The sequence below is a fragment of the Branchiostoma belcheri genome, unplaced genomic scaffold, assembly GCF_001625305.1.
Source record: "Branchiostoma belcheri isolate BF01 breed outbred unplaced genomic scaffold, Haploidv18h27 scaffold76, whole genome shotgun sequence".
Classification (NCBI taxonomy): Eukaryota; Metazoa; Chordata; class Leptocardii; order Amphioxiformes; family Branchiostomatidae; genus Branchiostoma; species Branchiostoma belcheri.
In genome coordinates this window covers 457552-470502 of record NW_017804420.1, presented here as the reverse complement: position 1 = coordinate 470502, position 12951 = coordinate 457552, and the positions used below count along the sequence as shown (strand labels likewise).

At 40.8% G+C, this 12951-nt stretch overlaps 1 protein-coding gene across 1 annotated transcript in view; it reads right to left on the bottom strand.

Moving 5' to 3' along the window:
* The window catches only part of LOC109485441 (tyrosine-protein phosphatase non-receptor type 13-like), a 47374-nt gene that overhangs the window by 33796 nt on the left and 627 nt on the right, over positions 1-12951 (bottom strand). The window contains exons 2-17 of the mRNA XM_019789047.1: positions 12589-12744; positions 11581-11673; positions 10729-10876; positions 9659-9752; positions 8799-8951; positions 8138-8352; positions 7319-7432; positions 6844-6964; positions 6255-6432; positions 5884-5958; positions 5010-5057; positions 3853-4027; positions 2664-2817; positions 2200-2311; positions 1359-1589; positions 162-299 (exon numbers count right to left, since the gene is read on the bottom strand). Of these exons, the coding sequence (XP_019644606.1) occupies positions 162-299; positions 1359-1589; positions 2200-2311; positions 2664-2817; positions 3853-4027; positions 5010-5057; positions 5884-5958; positions 6255-6432; positions 6844-6964; positions 7319-7432; positions 8138-8352; positions 8799-8951; positions 9659-9752; positions 10729-10876; positions 11581-11673; positions 12589-12744 (2205 nt within the window). The remainder of the gene's footprint in view (positions 1-161; positions 300-1358; positions 1590-2199; positions 2312-2663; positions 2818-3852; positions 4028-5009; positions 5058-5883; positions 5959-6254; positions 6433-6843; positions 6965-7318; positions 7433-8137; positions 8353-8798; positions 8952-9658; positions 9753-10728; positions 10877-11580; positions 11674-12588; positions 12745-12951) is intronic.

The following is a 12951-nucleotide window of genomic DNA, read 5'->3' as shown; positions in this document are numbered from 1 at the left end:
TGGCAAGCAACTAAAGCCAAAGAAACTGTGGTGGAGGTAAAACTTGTCTGGTGCAAGCAGTTCTGAATGTTACATGTACCTGCACCAGAGCACTAGTGGAAGTATGCAAAAAATGTATTTTGAGCCAGAATTTTTATTTATACAAACTACATGTCGCTTACATTGAAAGAGATTTTCCTGGTGCCCCTCCAGGCAAACTTGTCCCGGGACACTCTGACCGTGTTCCTCAGCTCGTAGATGGCCACTCCTTTTGCATTGATGCCGACCAATACTGTGTTGCTGGGAATGTACTTCTTCTCCTGTGGTAGAGATTGTAACAAGAAAGGTGTTAAAAACACCTACTGTAGTCGACATCATGATGATATTTTAACTATTAAGTATATTAAGTGCTTGAAGATATTTTTACTGCAACATACCCTAGGTATGTACATTTGATGTGTGAATGAGTGCATATATATATATACCAAAAGTATGTTGCAGTAAAAATATCTTTAAGCACACTGTTTCTCAAGGTGGCGATATTATGGACCCTCACGCTCGTCCCCAGCGCCCGTGGAGAAGCCATAGGTTATAGATCGTGGCTTAGCCCAGGCTATGGAAAATAAACTTTCTTTAATGCAAATCTGTCGTTTTTGTTTTCTTTGCGCTTTCTAAAGGGTTATGATAACCTACTCTACTCTGGCGGTATTGTCGTGCGCGCTCGCTAGTACGTAACGTTACACGGCGGCCATCTGAATACATGTACATGTACACTGCATTCTTTCTACTATCGGGACCTAAAACAAGACGCAAGACTCCTATTTTGGGGTATAAAATGCTGTCACAATGGTAATATATACCAAATGAAACGGACCTTTACAAAGTACCTCATTTGGTGACGCTATGAGGGTGTACCGTTATCCCTCTACATTTGCCCAGAAGGGAGTTAGTCGCGGAAGGAACTTAGCCACGGAGGGAGTTTTGGCATTCTGCCCGCGCCACAAACTCTCGTCCCCAGGACAGTTCACTCTGCTACCCAGCATGCTTTGCGCAAAATGCGTTCTTGGCCCCAGGACACAAATACACGCTAATGCTTCCGCATTGTTGCTCTGGGGACCCCGCCGCGCGCCCAGATGTGGATTTAATTATAGCGCGCTAGCGGACGCTGCGGAGGAGCGTGATGGACCCTGGTGATATTATGGACACAGATGTTACATATATGTATGACATGTTCAGGAATTGAAGTTTCCCTCGTTCAACATATACATGTACTATTAGACATAATTACATTTGCAGACTGGGAATAAACTACTGTCCTAATTCTAATGAAATTGCACATTCAACCTTCTACATGTATTTACGCTCAGTTCAGTACTTACCCTGTACACCTTGTGAAACATGACACCGTACTCTGGAAGTTTCTGAGCTCCCAAAAGGAACTCCATCTCAGCTGTAGGTTCCATCATGCCCCTGTGCTGGCTGTGCATTCTGGGTAAGTCCTGCCTGATGGGGGCCACGCCCGAACTGTCAATCACCCTGGCGGGGAGGTAGTGCTCCACCAGGAAGTAGTTGTGACCATGGGCGTCTTGGCTGTAGTCTCCAAACTCAGCCTGGAACACATTAGAGGGTTTACAGTCAGCTTTTTGCCTTTGTGTGAAAAGATCAAACTGAGGACCTCAGACTGATGGAGGAAGCATCACACTTTTTTGTAAGCTAGTAGCGCAAAGCAGCATTTTGTGGATTAAGCCACACACAATTGCAGCTAATATTAAAGTGCACACAATTTCCACACTTTTAACAGCATGTTACACATCATCACATTTCCGACCTCTAGAAAGTCAACGAGTGTATCACACATCTGACAGAGGTTGAAGACATCGACTGAAAATTGCTTTCTTGTGTTGGAACAAAGCTTGAACTTTACACCTACATGTTACGTGTTACACAGCTTTTACAGGGCTTTCAATCCCGATTTACACACGATTTACAAGGCTTTTGCAGGAAAAAAATAAACAACTTAAAACCATGCGTAAAATTTGTAAATTGAGATCTCTACTGCAATTATCTATAATTTCTATTCACATATTTATTACAGTGTATAAGACAAAAAGCACAGATTGCTTAATGTGACGTCTTCTACTCAAAAACATAAAACTCAAAACATTTCCTCTACTGCACTTGTGATCTTCCTTATTTTTTCTACCAGTCCCTCTGCCTAACCTGCAGTGCCAGAGCTGCCAGACTGACAGCAGAGTCGCTGGGACAGTGTGTCCGCTCCTCTAACACATCCCTCCTCAGCTGCAGGTAAAACTGGTGCCGGGTCAGCTGGTGTCTGCAGAGGTTAAAGGGCAAAGGTTACAAGTGTCAAAAGGTCATTTATGTTCTAAGTAATTATGTTATACCTTTTAAGTCCTATAATTATACTTTTGTTACCAAAATTATGTTATGAAATGGTACCTCAGTTTATTTCTGACTACACCCTTAGATATTTTCTATAAGGATTTTACTTTGCCTATCACTTGGTTCGTTGCACACAGCTATGCTGTTAGTGCCACCGGTATAAAGGTGAATAAAGTTCAAAGTTCACAAGGACCAGGTCAAAGAGTGAGATTTTCAACCGACATACTTTATCAATATGCAAATATCATAATCTTGCATAATAGAAAAGATTACAAGAGACGTACTTGAGGCTGGAAACATTCTCCACATAGTACTTGACCCTGAAGAAGACGGTGAACTTGACCTCCGACCCAGGCCGACCTTTGCCCTCCTCCTTCCAGCCAGCCGGGGCGACCTTGGCCAGTTTTTCCTCAGGGTCAAGGAAGAACAGCTCTCCATCTGTGGGGTATTGTACAGCATGAGGCCAGGATAAACAACACTGACCATTTCAAGCAGAGCTCGAAATACTGGGTGCATGTGCACCTTAGTGCACCCAATTTTTTTCTGTGGGTGCACTGGTGTACCCAAATATTTTTAATTTGTAGGAATTTCTAACATTAGAAATGTATAACTTATAAAAGTATACCAGATATTCTTGGTCTCTAAGTATCAGAAAAGTAATAAAAGTAATAAAATCTTTGTTGTAATTGTAGTACTTGTTTCAGATTTTGAAGTAAGCTCTTTTTTATAGATTCAAGCTCAGAAGAGGAGCAGTAAGACCTGCAATTAGGTTTTGCTTTATATGGTGCACCCATGCCAAAAAATTTTTGTGCACCTAATTTTTTTGGTTGGGTGCACCAGTGCAACTATTTCCAAAAATGGAAATGGAATTTTGAGCCTGTTAAGTAAAGAGACTCTTTTTACACAACCAATTCTTTTATTCAGCCGACGTTTTGGTGACCGTCTGTCACCTTCCTCAGGGCAATTGCAAGACGTTGGCTGAATAAAAGACTAAGGTTGTGTAAAAAGAGTCTCTTTATTCAGTGTCTTACCAACCTGATGAAACTATTCACGGACTGACCATTCTAGAAACGGTATGGAAAGTCCACATTCAAGCAAGTAGCAGTCACTATGGCCACTGACAAAAAGTAGTGGATGCTACATGAAACGTCCATAACCAGTTTTCAAAATCTATCCAGTTGTTTGAGACCTATACTTAAACGTCAACACATGTAAGGAAATCTCATTCTATTTTGATGTGTCAGGTTGGCAGGAGTGTGTTGGTGGGAGCACTTGGACTGTCACAGTAACCTGTCGTGGGTAGCTTGACACATCCTTTTTCTGTCTTCTTTCCTTTGTCTATGCTTGGTAACATCGAAAAGTTACACAAAAAAAGAAAGTAGTTAAAAAAACTTGTCTCTCCTGTCTATTTTTCTGTCTTTCTGATTTTGTTATACCTCAATTAAAAACGAGTATAAAGATAATCTCAGGCACCTTTAAGATGAGCAAGTCCGAAGAAGAAGTGTTCCACCAGCCCCAGCTGTGCCACGATCATGTCAAACAGTTCCTTAGCAACCGTGGTGACGTCACACATCACGCTGAGCCGCTGGCCGTTCAGCATCACCACGATGACCTTCCTACGACCTTGGGGAAGCTTGCTGCCCTTCGCCTACAGGTACATGTGTACAAAAGCCCCCGTCAGACATAGTCAACTACATTTGTATGACCTCCCAACCTTCTTCTGGTGGTCATGGGAAGGTCATGGTCATGGGAAAGTCATGGGAAGGTCATGGGTAGGTCACGGGAAGGTCATGGGAAGGTCATGGGAAGGTCACGGGAAGGTCATGGGAAGGTCATGGGAAGGTCATGAATATGTAACTGTACATCAACTGTAATAATTCTGCCCGATATGACCGCCACATTTAAAAACAACTGAATTATACTAAATGATAAATTAAAATCCCTGAGGTACAAAATTTTATACAGTGACTTTAAATATCCAGCTTTCCAAGACATTCTTGTGAAGGCTTTGACAATAAGGATTTTTTTTTCAAGGGGCAGTCTTAGGGTACAGAATTAAACAAGTTGATATTACACTTTTTTGTCTGTTGCAGAAGGAAAATATTATTTTAAAATTAAAATACATAATTATTGAACTTATTCTGATATTGATGAACATACGTCATGCATAACTAATCATAGGGATATTAATGGATATTAAATATGTCTGTGAGAAGCATTACCCATGCAGAGAAGACTGTTACAGAAGACAGGGCTCGAAATACTGAGTGCATGTGCACCTTAGTGCACCCAAAATTGGAGCTGTGCACCCAATTTTTTTCTGTGGGTGCACCAGTGCACCCAAATATTTTTGTAGGTAATTTTGTAAATGACTGACATAATAGTATGTAGGATGTTCTTGGCATACAAGTGTCAGAAAAATAATAAAATCTTTGTTGTAAGTTAGCCCCCATTTCAGATTCAAGCTCAGAAGAGGAGCAGTAAGAGTTAGGTGTTGTTTTATATGGTGCACGCAAAAATTTTTGTGTGCACTAATATTTTAGGTTGGTTGCACCAGTGCACCTACATGTATTCCCAAAAATGAATTTCGAGCCCTGCAGAAGAGAGGAGGGAATAGGAGAAACCATTACCATGGGTTTTTTCATCCACTTTGGTACCTTTGTGTGTGCCTTCCTTTGCTGCGGTATGGATGGAGGGAAGGATAGAGACAGTAAATGAAGAGGTATGCTACATCTACAGGTAATAGCCACACCTGGTCAGTTCCTGAAAAGGCTTAAAGAAGCTCATTTAGATACAGGAAGATGCAAACCATTCCAGGAGTAAAATACCTTGAAGTTTCTAAGCATTAAAAATCTTAAGACTTACTTCTAAAAAGTATAATAGAGAGAAAAGCATGCTAGTCCAATATTGACAGTTGTGAACCCTTACCATTATCCATAGTATGTTAGAATGTATTCCTACCACAAACTTATTTCTGAAAGTTTGAAAATGATTTTTCATAGTAAACTACAAATGTATAAGTGGCATGATAAAAAGGTCATTTATAACACTGTCTAAAACTTAAAAGGTCCTCCAATGAGAAACTACATTGTACATGTACATTGTACTTGTACAGTGTACATTGTTTTGTATATGTACTACATATACATGTAAAATACAACACGGTGTATTCCACATCACCTGAGGTATACTATTCCAACCTGTACGTGTAATTTACTTCATATTCATAATATCCATCCAAGAAAATGCACATTTCAATGCAAAATGTCTCTAAAGATGTAAACAGAAATTGTTAAAACATGAAATTGAATCCAATCCAGTATTCATATTTTAAAGAGCGGTGTACATACATTTGTAGTGCGAAACGTGTTCAAATTATTCTATGGAACTTGTGGAAGCCCATATGTGATAACCACTTGAAGCCTGTGTGATTACACCCATATCAAACGTATCGTGGCCCAGGTATGTACATTGTATATATATATATAACATAAATGTACGTACCGCAGGACTTGGAGGGACCTCCAGTGAGATCGCTGGCTCGCTACTCATCTTTACAAACTCTGGACCAAAAAACGTCTGCAGAAATAGGGAACATGAAAAATCAGTATTTTGCATTGTAAATATAAAGAAATTTGCAATGCCCAAAATGTTACCGGTATGATTATCTATGTGTATGTGTGCTGATGGTATTCCTGGCAAGATGTTGTGTCCTTAGGTAAGGCACATATTTAGAACGGATTTCCTCTCCACCCTGGTGTAAAAAGTGTAACTTCAGTTGGCAAGGTAAAATGTGTAATGTAAAGTGACTAGCATAATTTTGATGATAGCAGCCTAAGCATGGAGATTATTTTGTAGCAACAAAGAAGGATGACCTTCAGTTTGCGCTGTGTCGTGCTACGTGCCATCGGCACCTCGGCCAGCGGGTCCCGACTCATGTCCATCTCCGCAGGGGGTCTCGCCCCGCTACCCTCCGACACAGGGGGGCTGCTCACGTCTCCCATCATCCTTTGCTCCCGGCGACCCATGACCCTGGGGTTTTCCTGGGAATCCCTAAAAGCAGGTCGAAAAGTAGTTCTGGTTGTCAAAAAAGTTTTCATTTACATGAAAATTAGCAACAAAGCAATAAAAGTACAATCATTTCTTGTGTTGGAAATTGCAGTTCAAACTTGTTTCATAATGACTTCTACCAACACAGATGAACTTCCAAGACAATAACAGTACAGACCTCCACTACAACAGCCAAGTTTTCTCTACCCCAACCTCTATTCTCTTTATAGTGTAAGTTACATAATGCCTTGTAATTTGAAGCTGGAAGCATTATGGGAAAATTGCACTATCTTTTAAAAATCAAAATCCTAGGTTGAGTTTTTTATTCTCAGGGAGTTTTTTTTTTTTGCTGCTGAATTTGCCTCTTATTGGTTTCAAATTTGTATTGTTCAAAATGAATTGTTAAATGATCACCTTCTTTGGTCGTAGCCATTTCCCCCTGGGCTGTGGTGACTGGCAGCTTGGCTCCCATCATCCCCCATTCTCAAGGCGACCCTTGACCCATACTGAGGGTAAAGGTCAGGACGGTAGCTCCCTAAAAGGAAAATGAAAATGACTACTGTAACTGAAAATGCTGCATATGTGACTAGACAATATTTCAATCAACTGTGGAATGAATAATCATGATTTATAAGTAAATAAGTGAGCCAAGTTTATCTTAAATCTAAGAGTTTTCAACAGTCAACTGTTAATGTTTTTAAATTTTTGTTGTTTTTACATGACTTCACCCCATCACTCCAATGAAATTCAACCTCAAATAACTCATCGATTCCCCGGGTCCCAGTGCTGACTCGACACAAACACACAAACTATCAAATATCACAACCCAAAACAATACTTCTGCCCCAGAAGTAACAAAGCAGGTCTGATTAAAAGCGAGATGGTTCACCCTGCGTGAAGGTGTTGTCGGAGGGAATGGACGTGGTGCTGTCATCGCTGGAAAACTCGCTGAACGAGCCGTCGCTATGGTAACCAACGTTGTCTTGGATGGCGTCGGGTCGGTCTGAGGGACAACATAAAGTGGAATGGTACAGTCATGGGATGGAAAAAAACCAGGGGGGGAAGAACAAAGACGGGTGGAAATGTTGGGATCGATGTAGCTTGAAATTTATCTCATCATTCTGCTAGTATTCATTTCAATATTTCTCAAGCTCATAATTAAGGAATTTTGCTCATCTTTTTATTCCATTATTTCTCAAGCTCATAAGGGGATTACTACTTATCAAGACATCTTCCCAGCCCGAAATACTGGGTGCATGTGCACCTTGGTGCACCCAAATTCGGAGCTGTGCACCCAATTCTTTTCTGTGGGTGCACCAATGCATCCAAGAATTTTGTAGGTATTTTTGTACATATCAAATCTATAATAGTATACAGGATATTCTTGGCATCTAAGTGTCAGAAAAATAATAAAATCTTTGTTGTAGTACTTGTTTAGATATTGAAATTAGCTCCCAGTAAGACCTGTAAATAGGTTTTCTTTTATATGGTGCACCAAAAAAAATTTTTGTGCGCCCAATGTTTTTGGTTGGGTGCACCTGTGCACCTATTCCCATAAATGACTTTCTAGCCCTGTCTACACACATGTCTTACATGGTGGTATATCTCACCTCCTCCACCCTTTTAAATCTAATAGCATATTCCATTCACCTATGGGAATAAACACAGTTTGGATTGTAACACTCTCTTACAGGGGTGCACATCTCACCTCTGTCGCTGTCAGCCTTTGCAGAACTCAGCCTGCTCCTCCTTTGCTTCAGACGTTTGTACGCATCGCTCTGTAAATCTGGTGCCGCTTCCGAGCTTAAGTCATCTACGGGCGCGGGGAGGGCCCTCCGGGATGGTACGGTCCGATTGTCGTGTCTGGGTTTGGAGCGTGGTCTAGTCAATGGTTCAGTAAGGTAGGAGCTTGTTACACCATTCCTGGACAGGAGGAAAATCAACTATCTGTCACTAATTCATGATAATTCAAAATGTACACTGCAGTTTTTTCTAAATCTAATGACCTAATATGGATAAGCAGGATTTGAAATACCTACTTTTTTGCTATACCTAATTTTTTGAAATACCTAATTTTTTGCTTTTTTCTTTTTAAAGTTTAAAGTGGCCGAGCTTACAGCTGTGTCCCACCTCAGCCAGATTACAAGTGATAAAGTATATTTACAGGTGTCGTGGCTTATGGCTTGCCTTCTAAAATAAACAGCCAGGTTGATTGCAACCTAAAATATTGATGGGCAACCTAGCTTTTGGCTTAGGTACTTGTAATGTCCAGTGAGCAAACTCAGAAAAAATTATTCTGACCCTGCTGCTCAGAAACATTCCTACATTAGCTTTTACTTCTGAGCAACATACTTGTCCCAGATACCAACCTGCTCTCGTACGAGCTGGAGCTGATGACAGAGTATCTCTCCGGGTCTCGTGACCGTCTGCGCGACCGCCTGTCCGACGGCAGGTCTATCAGGCTGCGCGGCCGCTGCACTTGCGGTCTCCCCGCCTCAACTTTCCTGTGGTAACTTTGGAGACTGAAGAGGAAAATTTCATAGGTATTAGTCCACACCACTTTGATTTGTTGGTGCTCAAATCATTTAACCCTTGTCCTGCGGAGCCCAACAATTGTTGTTGTGCACATACATGTACAGTACCATCCATATAGCAACCTGTACATGCATAGGTACGATTTGGCAGTTTTTCTTGTGCAACACATCACACCGCAGCAAAATGCAACGTATGCGGATTCCGAAGTAACTATGCCACCGCAGGGCAAAAAAGTCAGGGGTCTATGACCTGATTAAGACATGAAATTATTAAAAAATATTGTGTAAGTAATGCCAGCAGGACAAAACTTCAATAAAGTGGGCAGGGGAAAAACGAAAAAAATAAAAACAGGGGCATCATGTAAAAGCCCTGAATCTGATGAAATTACCTATACCAGCTATATAGACAAGTACTTAATGTATTTATTGTTTCTCACTAGTATTGAGCTTTAGTTTATTTTACAAGTCATAAATTTTAACGTGAGCATTCCCAGGAACTCTGAAAATGAAAAATAGCCTGGTTACCAGACCTACTATAGCTCCCGAGTCCTACGTCCTCTCTTTGCGGAGGGGATGTAGGACTCGGGAGCTATAATAGATCTGGTAACCAGGCTACTGAAAAACAGGGTTTTGCCCTGAGCGGATGTGAACATGTATCTCCGGGTAAAAAAAATAAACGAAATGAAATGGAGTACCTTTTTCTGTCTGGTTTGAGGCTCTCTCTGTAAGCCACTAAGTCCCGAGTGGTGACAGGTGGGCTCCCATACCTGGCTGGGAAATTGTTTCTTCCTGGTAAACAAAGGGAAAACAATAGAGGTCCTATAAGAGTATGATTTTTAAATCTTGGTTAGGCCACACCAATTTAATTTGTTGCTTCTCGGATCGCCCTGTCCATTTTTTTCTGATTTTGTCCATTTTGTTCTAAATTAAGTGCAAAATGCTCAATGAAAGACATATTTTGGCCCTAACGGTTGATAAAAGTCCTTTTCTTCCTAGTTCTTAAGTTTTTCAATGTAACAATGCAATTTTGTTTCATTAAAAGTTCAAAATCTATCGTTTTAATTATGAGCCAGCGTAGTATGTTCACTTCATGGCTCATATTGTAACATTTCCGGCTATCATGGGGTGCCTTGGCCTGTTCTTTTTTTAATTTCACCCTGTTGCTCCTGATTTTTTTCTGAAAAAATTCAAAAAGCAACAAATTAAATTGGTGCGGCCTTAACATGGAGCTTGCTTTGAATGTAAAAGCTGATGTACTACATGTATATAGGAGTTGTTTGTCGTGGAAGTAAAACTTTGATGCTCATTTTAGTAGAAGTGGGTACACTACTTTTGACTGTATACATTTCTTACTACATTTTCTATATTTGCCAACAATTACAACTAAACTTGAAAGTTCATCTGTGTTGGTAGTTACATGTTTAAAGTTAAGACTTTTGGTCCAACACAAAAAGTTGTCTCACCTAGACCTTTCGACCAGTCACTCTGGTCTTCCTCAGTAGACTGACCCAGTGAAGCTTGTCACGTGGCTTCTTTGAAGTGTGACGTCAACACTGGGTCAAAGGTATCTGGAGGTAGACGATGTTGGCCCTCATTGCGGTTCATTGAACAAGCTTCACTGGGTCAGTCTACTGAGGAAGACCAGAGTGACTGGTCAAAAGCTCTAGGTGAGAGAACTTTTTGTGTTGGACCAAAAGTCTTAACTTTAAACAAATTACAACTAAAGCCCCTGTCACACATATATCAAACACAGGAAAGTTTGTACTGTGATCCTTGTGTCTTGTCGCAGGCTGCCCTGGTCTGGAGAGCTTGTTTCTGATGGGAGACCGGGACCGAGAGCGACTGTTGTGCTGTGACCTTTGCCGACCTCTGTCCCCCGGCCTGGTGGGTTCATCTTCTACCAACTTGTCAAGCTGTAAATAACAAACAATTGTTTTTGTTTATCAGTTCTTCATGATTTTTGCTATACTAACCAAAAGACAACTTGACACCAATGACACTGAAATATAACTTACAGTTCCTCAGAATATTCAGATGAGATTGGTTACAATGAACAATGATGTTAAGAAAAAAATACATTCTTCTGAACATTGAACCTTGCAAATCATCCTCCCAGTTCTTGTTTGCCAGATAATCCAATCAAATGATTTCATGGTATTCATAAGCATATTGGCAACAGATTTAGTTTTTATCTATTTATCTATTGCAATTTTTCACATACATGGAAGGCATGGTGGAGCAGGTGGATATACATTGTAAGGAGACCTTTGCAAAAGCCACCATGCCAACAAGGTCATAATAATACATAGAATCAGACATACATTACCGCATTACAATAACTTTACATTACATTTCAATTATGTAATATATATTGTATACATACACCTATCTTGGCCTAGTAGCATAGCAGGTGGCACAACAATTCAGAGCCTGGTGGCACTGCTAGCAAATAATATTCTTTTGAGAAGCAAAAGATAATACACAAAACTACAATGTCATGTACAGTGACTACACAAAATAGCAAGTATGCTTTTGTTTGCTTCTCAAAAATTTTTCACTGTAACAAAACTGAAATAAGTGTTATTAAATGAATGAATAAAATAAGATCCACCCGTACCTCCGGCAGACTGCCCAGCACCAGTTTGGCCAGCTGGATGACCTGTGAGAAGGCAGAGACAGCGCGGCCCTTCTGGTGACGTGATGAGCAGGACTGAGGAAACAAGAAAGGCTTTTAAAAAAAGCTACTGGCGACCAAGATGGGAACAACTGGTTGGGTGGCGTGAATGTGATGACAATGTGTGACTCAAATAATTGGTCACCTTGGTGATTTGAATTGACCGATGGCTAGTAAGACAGGACAGTAATGCATCATATAACTCCAACTTTCTAACAGAGATGAGATCTTGTAATTATAGTTTATTAGAAGGTATATGAGGACGGTAAAGAATATGGGTCAGTTCTTGTTTCATTCGACCAGTCTTTCATTCCTGACATCTGCTTGGTTTTCATTCATATGGTAATGTCTCCAACACCCAACCACGGAAGGAAAAAACATGATAATCAGTAAAAACATGGGTTCAAGTTACCTACCAAGACTAGTCAGAGCCTCTGATCAGAGACAACTCAAGAGAGATAGGAAGAAGCGAGAAGAAGACTCACTGGGAAAGAAAAGAAAAAAAATGGAGAGAAAGAATGAGTTTACATGTCCACAGTTGGGAAGAAACACAGGATATGAAAGGAAACACAGGCTGGAAGAAAAGAAAATGAAAGAAAAGGAATAAGAATGCTTACTAATAGGAGTACGTCGGGATGAACCCAAATTTTTGCCTGATCCTTCATTAAAAATCGGCATGTAAAGATATGGAAAGAGATGTCAATCGACATCAACAAGCTTAGTCTACTGGTCAGTAAAATTTGCCAAGTAGGAAATAGCATTTTGGAGCATGAAGATTGCAGAATTTTTCAGAGGGAGCACTCCCCTAGGATTGTCGTGCCTCCTTTCAGCATTCAACACGTCATGATGTTACTTCAGACAAAATTGAGATGATAGAAAAAATTTCAGGCTGGCTAGAACACTGGTATGCTATGAGGTCTCCAAATTCTTGTTCCTTCTGTGCGTCCGTACCTCCAGTACTTGCATGAGAGACATCCTCCTGCTGGAGTTCTCCTCACACATTCCCAGCAGCACTTTCTCCAGCTCAGCTCCGAGGCGCGCCCGGCCCTTGGGGTGCTCGTGGTCTGCTCCCCAGTACAGGGTCATGCCCAGGGAGTACACATACATCTGTGGGAAGAGTTCAAAGATAACGTTTCAACACAAAAAAGGTTCTCACCTAGAGCTTTCAACCAGTCCCTCAGTAGACTGACTCAGTAAGACTTGGCATGTGGCTTCTCTGAAGTGTGACGTCAACCAGGCCTCAAAATTAACTTTTCTTCCTATTGTCCCAGCACTGTCCCAAAATAAATTTCAATTGTCCTGAAGTGAGGATGA